The sequence below is a fragment of the Lemur catta genome, chromosome 25 (genome assembly GCF_020740605.2).
Source record: "Lemur catta isolate mLemCat1 chromosome 25, mLemCat1.pri, whole genome shotgun sequence".
Lineage (NCBI taxonomy): Eukaryota > Metazoa > Chordata > Mammalia > Primates > Lemuridae > Lemur > Lemur catta.
In genome coordinates, this window is record NC_059152.1 from 10,875,462 (window position 1) to 10,883,507 (window position 8,046).

The 8,046-nt window shown below is 49.1% G+C and overlaps 1 protein-coding gene across 1 annotated transcript; it reads left to right on the plus strand.

Annotated features, from left to right (window-relative positions):
- The first annotated feature begins 319 nt into the window (after positions 1-319).
- Positions 320-7,276, plus strand: ZP4 (zona pellucida glycoprotein 4). Its single transcript, XM_045537282.1, has 13 exons — positions 320-497; positions 757-878; positions 966-1,068; positions 2,059-2,211; positions 2,923-3,110; positions 3,611-3,708; positions 4,556-4,686; positions 4,856-5,045; positions 5,122-5,272; positions 5,592-5,667; positions 5,913-5,921; positions 6,872-6,985; positions 7,173-7,276. The coding sequence occupies exons 1-13, from the start codon at positions 320-322 to the stop codon at positions 7,274-7,276; spliced, it is 1,617 nt and encodes a 538-aa protein (XP_045393238.1).
- Positions 7,277-8,046: the final 770 nt, after the last annotated feature.

Here is an 8,046-nt window from a genome sequence, read left to right on the forward strand (position 1 = left end):
TTAGGATTTTAGAACTGAGGATTAAATCCCACGGTAATTATAAGTTTTGATGACAGAAGTGGGACGTTGGAAGAGACCCTACTGGTTTATGGTGCTCAGAACTTACGGTCACCTGCAAAGACACTATTTCAGCCCACAGGGTCTAGGAGGCTGGATGAATTACCCTTTCCAAAAGCGTCCCACCTGCGTGTTCCAAAGCTGTGCACCTGGAAACAAGCCTGCTTTCTGTATATAAGGAAACCTCCCAGCGCACGAGGGCCCCGGACTCTTGGGCGAGGAGGTGGGGAGTTGGCAGCCAGTCGGGGCTCCTGGTGGCGCCATGTGGCTGCTGTGGTGCGTCTTGCTGTGTTTTCCTTTAGCTCTGGCTCTGAGTGGCCGGCACACACCCGAGGCACCGGATCGTGCTGGCGTGCTCCACTGCGGGCTGCAGGGCTTTCGGTTCACTGCAAACCTTCTCAGCCAGGAGGCAGAGGCTCCCCCTGTGTTAATAGCTTGGGGTAAGTCTGAAGACTCGCTCGGCTTAGCCAGCAGATGATATGTCTCCTCTACTACCTAAAACTACGCTCCTTTCCCCCTTTAATGAACCCTGTAGCGGAGCATGAAGAGTCTAAAACATAGCCACTTCTGATGTGCATCTGAGCTCCCTCTTACTGGCAGCGCCCCCTCAGGGTCTACTGGCCAGGCTGGCTGTCCTCTCCCAGTGCTGGTGACATAGAAACTGACCACTGTGCTTTTGGCCTCTCCCCACCCCTCCAGACAGCCAGGGGCTACCGCACAGGCTGCAGAATGACTCCGGCTGTGGCACCCGGGTAGGGCAGGGCCCGGGCAGCTCTGTGGTGTTGGAAGCAGCCTACGGCGGCTGCTATGTCACTGAGTGGGTGAGTACGAGCCAGTGGTCGGGGACACTGCCTGAGACCCCCTCGTGCCGCCGTCCAGGCTGACGGCCTGGGGGCCTGTCCCTGCAGGACTCCCACTACATCATGCTGATCGGAGTGGAGGGAGCAGGTGAGGCTGGACCCAACGTGGTTACAGAGAAGCAGCTGCTCAAGTGTCCCGTGGATCTTCTAGGTCAAGGTTGGACGCTTTCAGGTTCTGGGTGGGGTGGAGCTGCCTGGAAAGGTGCTTTCGGGCCTCTCCTACTGGCTCAGTGCGGTGACACCTGACACTCATGCAGGAAGGGTGGTTTTCTCCCTCCCTCCCCTCCACAGGGGGTCTGTACAATAACTACCAGTTGAGAGATTACTCAGTGCTAGGGCGCTGTGGTGTAAGGGCTTTGCGTGTCACTCCGCTAATCCTAACCCGGTGCTCCAAACACTACTGCTGTCCCCTGGCAGTGAGCTCACCCACAGGCCCGTCCCTGGTGAGTGACAGAGCTGGGATTCAAACAAGAACTAGCCGGGAACCGGGAGCTCCTCACCCTTCGGAAGGGAAGGGAAGGCAGCTGAAGCTAACTAGGGGACTTGGAAAACGCCTCCAAGGTGCCAACTAAGAGACTAAGATCCAAGTCCCCTACCCCCTCGGCTGGGGGACGCTTGGTCATCTCACTGGGGAATTAGTAGCAAGCGGGACACCTGCAGAAGGTCTGGCCTTGCCATCTGAGAGTCCCACTTCAAAGTCGCAACAGATCTGAATTCACAGCTCATTCTTCTCACCTGCCCTGCTACTCAAAACACAGCCTGGGTGGGCAACACCCCAGACCTACTGAACCAGACTACTTTAGAAAGATATTCGGGTAATTCACGCCCACGCCACAGCTTGAGAAGCACCTCTCTTGTTCCTTGAGGGCGCGAGGAAGGTGCCTTGCCACTTCTACAGATCTTGCTGGCATGCCCTCCTTTGAAAAAGAACTAACGTGAAGGCACTCCTAGGAGGTGACTTAATAATTAACCTTCTGAGGCTTAATCTACAAATAATTAACCTTCTGAGGCTTAATCTACAATCTATAACATAGATGTGCTTATTCAATCATCTACCTATCTATGGGAATCTAACGTTAATGACTTGTAGCAATGATGTTCAAGGCCAACCTTTCTGTACTCTTCCTTTTTGAACCCCTAGCCCGAGATGCTCCTGGGGCTGACCCGTGTGACTCCATCCCAGCAGGGGACAGGCTTCCGTGTGCAGCTTCATCCATCTCTCGCAGTGACTGCGAGGAGCTAGGCTGTTGCTACAGCCCCACGGAGGAGAATTCCTGCTATTACGGAAACAGGGGTGAGTTACCATGTTTCTGAAACCAGCTGAGGAAGAGAGCCACTGACTTGCAACGAAAGCCAGAGGAGGGTGGAGAGAAGAGTTTGCTCAGAAGGCAAATGGTGATCGGAGGCTGCCTTATGAGCAACAAGTCCTAGCACACTTGGACCCCAAGTAAGAATTTTCTATAGCTTTCCGATTTCTATTGGCCCAGAATCCACTGTAAAGCCAGTAACACTGGAACTCAAGAAGTTAGGTCTATGTGCCAGACAATCGCTGATAGAAACTTAAGTTTTCCCCCAAGGGGTAGCCACTTGGGCTGACGGTCTGAGATTGTGTTTAGAGAGCCTCACTTTTTAAGATTACTACTTTCTGCGTGTCTTAACTCATGCTCCAAGTTTTTTCTAATATTAAAAAGTCACTCATGGAACATATACAGGCCACACTCTAACATCTGAGTCTTAACTGATAAGTAAAACAAGGCAGGAGATAACAAAGGAAACAGAAGTGAGGAGGCTCAATACCTTGCCTGGGGCCATGAGCGGTGCAGGCAGGACTAAGGCAGATGCTCATTGAGAGCATCAGCGAGGCAGTTGGTAGCTGAGCTTGCACTGAGGCCGCAGCTGGGGACAGCACCTTCTCAGAGGAAGGGACCAAAAGTTGTTAGACTCCCGTCTGGGTACTGAATAGGAGAGGTGACCTGCCTTCAGCATGGCCACTCTGATGTTTCAGTGACCTTGCACTGTAGCCGAGAGGGCCACTTCTCCATCGCTGTGTCTCGGAATGTCACCACGCCCCCCCTGCTTTTGGATTCTGTGCACTTGGCCTTCGGGAATGAGAGCGGATGTGACCCTGTGACGACAACACACACCTTTGCCCTGTTTGTGTTGCCGTTTACTTCCTGTGGCACTACAAGACGGGTGAGAGCAGCTGTCCCTTGGGCTCTATTCCTGGCTCTGACAGTCAGTGGGAACGTCCTGGTGTGAGTGGTGGGGGGTAGCTTGGCCACGAAGGATGCTCCTGACTCTGTTGCTTGGTGTTGAGGACAGTCTTGAGGGCAGAAGAATGCCTCGTCACTGAGACAGTAGAAACTTCCCCTGGGTCAGCAAAGGCCATCACAGCTGCGATCCAGCTAAGGGATTTTCACTTTGCCAAGCCATAGAAAAGGAACAGGTTGCTCTTACTGCAGTGCTCTTGGAAACCAGCGGGGAAGCTTATTGAGATTGGTGGTAGTGCTCCAGCTGCCTCTTGGTTACTCAAAGCCCCTTTCCATTCCTTTGTTCTGCAATAAGGCAGAGTGATAACTTTCCAGATTCTTACATGCTCAGGGTAGCATTGCTCAGTACCAGATCAGCAAGCTGCACGAAGCAGCATCTGGCTAGCAGGAATGACCAAGATTTCTCACCACCCACTCCTGCAGATCGCTGGAGACCAAGCAGTATATGAAAACGAGCTGGTTGCAACTCGGGATGTCAAACGCTGGGGCCGTGGGTCCATCACCCGCGACAGTATCTTCAGGTAAAGTCTTAGTGAACCTGACCCTGTTTGACCAGAATGACGTCCCTTCCTCCATAAAGCAGGAGTTCCAAGGTAAACCCTGAATCCACAAAAGAATATCCCTCCTCTGGTGAACCTGTCCACCGCCTTGGTTCACCAATCTCACGACCATGACTTGATTCGGTCCACCTGCGTGGCTGTCACAAACTTGATCTGAGCCTCGAGCTCTCCTGGGTTTCTGCTATTCCACTTAACCAGATTGTTTCTCATTTTGGCCTCCATTGCTCATGCTGTAGCCAAAAGGATCCCTTTAAAACCTTATATTGGTCAGATTGCACACTTAAAGCTTTCTTGTTGATTTTATGCTGTGGAAAGACAGCATGAACATGACCTTCAAGGCCCTGGGCATGAAACAGTCCCTACTCTCCTCTCCAGCCTCACGGCTTCTCACATTCTCAACCCCTCACTCACTATTGGCCAACTGCAGACTGGTGCTTCTGTTGAATTTTCCAAAGTCTTCAAGCTCTTTCTTGCCTCTCTGCTTTTTCTACATCAGGTGTTGCTCCTACCTCAATGGTTACCTTCATTCTCCTTCCTATCAAGTCACCTGAAACGTCTTCCCGGATCCCTGTTTCTCATGGAACCATGTCTGTTTCTTACTACGGTTCTTATCTCCAACTCAAACGCTAGTCTTAGTTACATATCGATTTCTCCAACTAAAATACAGCTCCCACAAGGCAGGAACCACAACCGTCATATTTACAAACGTGTCTAATACCTGACACTTACTGGTTCCACAAGAGTTAACATGACAGGAGGTGTGGTCAGCCCACCCAAGCCAACCAGCTAAAGTCTCGTCTTCCCGCAGGCTCCGAGTCAGCTGCAGCTACTCTGTGAGTAGCAGCTCTCTCCCGGTTAATGTCCAGGTCTTCACTCTCCCCCCACCCCTTCCTGAGATCCAGCCTGGACCCCTCACTCTGGAACTTCAGATTGCCAAAGGTAAGACCCCATTGGCTAAGAACATCTGGCCTGTGATCTAAACTGTCACTGCTGGGGCATGAAGACCCTAACTTGGCAATGAGACACTTGTACAGAGGCGTTTATGGAGAAGATAGTCCTTGAGTGACTGTTTCTTACCATGTCGACGCCTTATTCTGGCCTCTTGCAGACAACAACTACAGCTCCTACTACACTGCCGGGGACTACCCCGTGGTGAAGTTGCTGCGGGATCCCATTTATGTGGAGGTCTCCGTCCTTCACAGGACAGACCCCTACCTGGGGCTGCTCTTACATCAGTGTTGGGCCACGCCCAGCGCGGCCCCCCTGAGTCAGCCACAGTGGCCCGTGCTGGTGAAGGGGTGAGTGGTTCTTCCATCCATCCACCCCCAAGTCCCTCAAAGGAGCCCATCCTGACTGCCGGGTCTCTTGGCGCAGATGTCCCTACACTGGAGACAATTATCAGACCCAACTGCTCCCGGTCCAGAAAGCCTCGGATCTGCCATTTCCCTCTCACCGCCAGCGCTTCAGCATTTATACCTTCAGCTTCGTGGACCCTGCGGCAGCAAAGCAGGCACTCAAGGGACAGGTAGGATGCTGCCTTCCCACTCCTCAGCAGAGCCCTGAACCAACCTCCCTGGGACCTGAGACTATTTCCACATCCTATCACTCCTCAGCCCAGGCAGCCCTAACACTGGCTGTTGGTTCTGCCCAGAGCAGCCCTTGATACCAACTGTGAGTGAGGTCTGTCAACCGGACTCTGGTTCTTTAGGGCTATGGTGACATTGGCTTGGGCTATCAAGGTTTTCTGATAAACCTCCTGAACTTCTTGCTTGGGAGACAAAGCAGGTTTGAAGACATACAAGGTGGTGGCACTACAGGGTGACTCACATTCTGTTGGCTCCCAGGTGTACCTGCACTGCAGTGTGTCCGTGTGCCAACCCGCTGAGATGCCATCCTGTAGGGTAACCTGTCCTGCCGACCGTGAGTATCCCTGCTGTCTACAGGAGAGGGACAGACTCAAATGAGTCTTGAGTCCCATGTTTAACCCAGTGTAACCTCTGGCCAAATAATTCAACTGGAGATTTACCTTATTATATAATAAGACTTCTCCAAGTACCTACTATACAACAGAACAGAGTCAACTTGCTTCCCAGAATACCAGGTCTCTTCAGATAAGTTCTAGTGTTCTATACCGCTGTAGGATGACTACAGTTAACAATGTATAGTCTCAAATAGTTAGAGGATGTTGAATGTTCCCAACACAAATGATAAAGGGTTGACATGGATATGCTAATTACCACGATCAGATCACTATACATTATATATAGAGACTTCACTACTAAATATGTACAAACATATGTCAAACACATAAAAAATAAGCTATAAATCCTCGGGTAACTTTCAACCTTTCCATATGAATTTTTATTAGACCAGGTGCCAAGCCAGTCTATTACCTACATATGGTTCAAAAACACACCTGGCTAGCTTACAAATATAAATGTCTACACCTGCTTGAAGGTCTGGCAACATAGGCTAAAGATCTCCAGGTAGAATGATTATAGACTTAGTATGTTCTCCAGTTGCTCATGGCCAATGCTCCTAAGGTATGTATGTACTCCACCTGGTCCACTAACCTACCTGTCTAGCCCCTGAATGAACTGGGATCCATGACCCCTAAAGCTTTAAGTCCCTTCCAGCATAACTCACAGTAACTAAATGGTACTTAAGTATTTAATGTAGTATTTTACATACTTAGCATCCAGCTCCAATCACATATATTACCTCTACTTCTAATGAACTAAACCACCTCAGACTGACATTCTCAAGGTCCTATAACTGGAAACAGAATAGTTCTGTTCTCTATTTTACCAGTTGCCTCTATCCCACATGGAAAGGGCTTTAAATTACAAACACGCTAGCGTCAAAAGGATCTTTATTCAGGAAAAGATGGAAGTTGGAGATAGTTTCTAATATTTCTATGCTCAGATCCCAGTGATACTGAGGTGTTAGATACAAAGTCTGACTTGGTCAAGTTTGCCTTAACACACTAAAATGAGGCCTTTGTAAAGCATGGAACAGCTTTCCATATCAAGGGACCCGGATTTGTACCATAACACTCCCTACCCCTGCACTATGTGAACAAAAACAAAACTTAAATCACTAGCTCTCATCTCTCCAACAGGAGGAAGAAACTCTAACATCAGTCTTCAGAACAGTACTGCTAGTGTCTCTAGCAAGGGCCCCATGATTCTACTTCAAGCCACTGAGGACCCTTCAGGAAAATTCCATAAATATTCAGGTAAGTAGGAGGAGACCTAACTTACTATCTGAAGCACCTGTCAACCCAAAGCTGCTACTTCCCTACTGATCACTGTTTTCCTGAAAAGAAACTAACGTTTTCCTATAGCAGAAGATGGCCAGTCTGTCGGGACACAGACTCCCTTGGTTGACTTCAGCGTGTATTAATCTGTGTTTTCGTCCTCTAGGTGTTCCTGTAGGTTCGCAAGCTCTGTGGGTGGCAGGCCTTTCTGGGGCCTTAATCGCTGGAGTCTTGTTAGTATCCTACTTGGCTATCAGGAAACGGCGATGAGTTACTCGGACCAAATGTGTCAATAAAACAAGATTGCATTACTCGCCTGGGCTGTGCTTTTCCTTTGAAAGGTAGAAAGCTAATAAAATGAGCCTATCTGCTTTTGCCATCTCATCTTTCAAGCTTGGGGTGGTATCTCACCTGAGCATAAAATAAAAACTGTGATATAATAAACCCCCCCCTTAGTAGAGGTTTTATAAGCTCAAGAGGAAAATACAGAAGAAAACCATTCCATAAGACAAGAGTAACCTAGCTAGGGTAGAACTGGTCTATAACTAGACCTACATCTATGTCCGTAGGTGACGCTGACCTCATCCTGGTTCTAGCAAGAAGCCTCTTTAGTCTAAGCATAATCCCATCCCTCTTATTAGCAGCTGGTTCTGGAGTGAGGGTGTGAACCTGCCCTGGAGAATACCTGCAGAGAGAACTTGGAAAAATCTCCTCACTCCTAAGAGCTATTAGGGGTACTCTCTCTTCTTCCTCCAGGTATTTTTGTGTGCAGCTGTGGCATCTAAAACTGCCACACCCACTGTGCTATGTGCCCACGTTTAAAATAAGAATTAAAGATGCCAGAGTGAGGATTGGAAAAATACTTGGTTCTTGTTGACATCTTTGAACCCTCAAGTCAACCTATCTCTGGACTTCTAGTTATATATGGTAATAAATTTCCTCACTGTTTAAGCTCTAAAAGGTACCAGCGCTGTTAAATATACAGACATAGAGACAAAAGTAAGCAGAATCTGTTGAACACTTACAGTATGCTGCATTCT

Coding starts and splice junctions, on each gene's coding strand:
- ZP4 (XM_045537282.1), top strand. CDS start 320: ATGTGGCTGCTGTGGTGCGTCTTGCTGTGTTTTCCTTTAGCTCTGGCT. Junction 3,709..4,555: donor ACCCGCGACAGTATCTTCAG/GTAAAGTCTTAG, acceptor GTCTTCCCGCAG/GCTCCGAGTCAGCTGCAGCT. Junction 5,046..5,121: donor TGGCCCGTGCTGGTGAAGGG/GTGAGTGGTTCT, acceptor CTCTTGGCGCAG/ATGTCCCTACACTGGAGACA.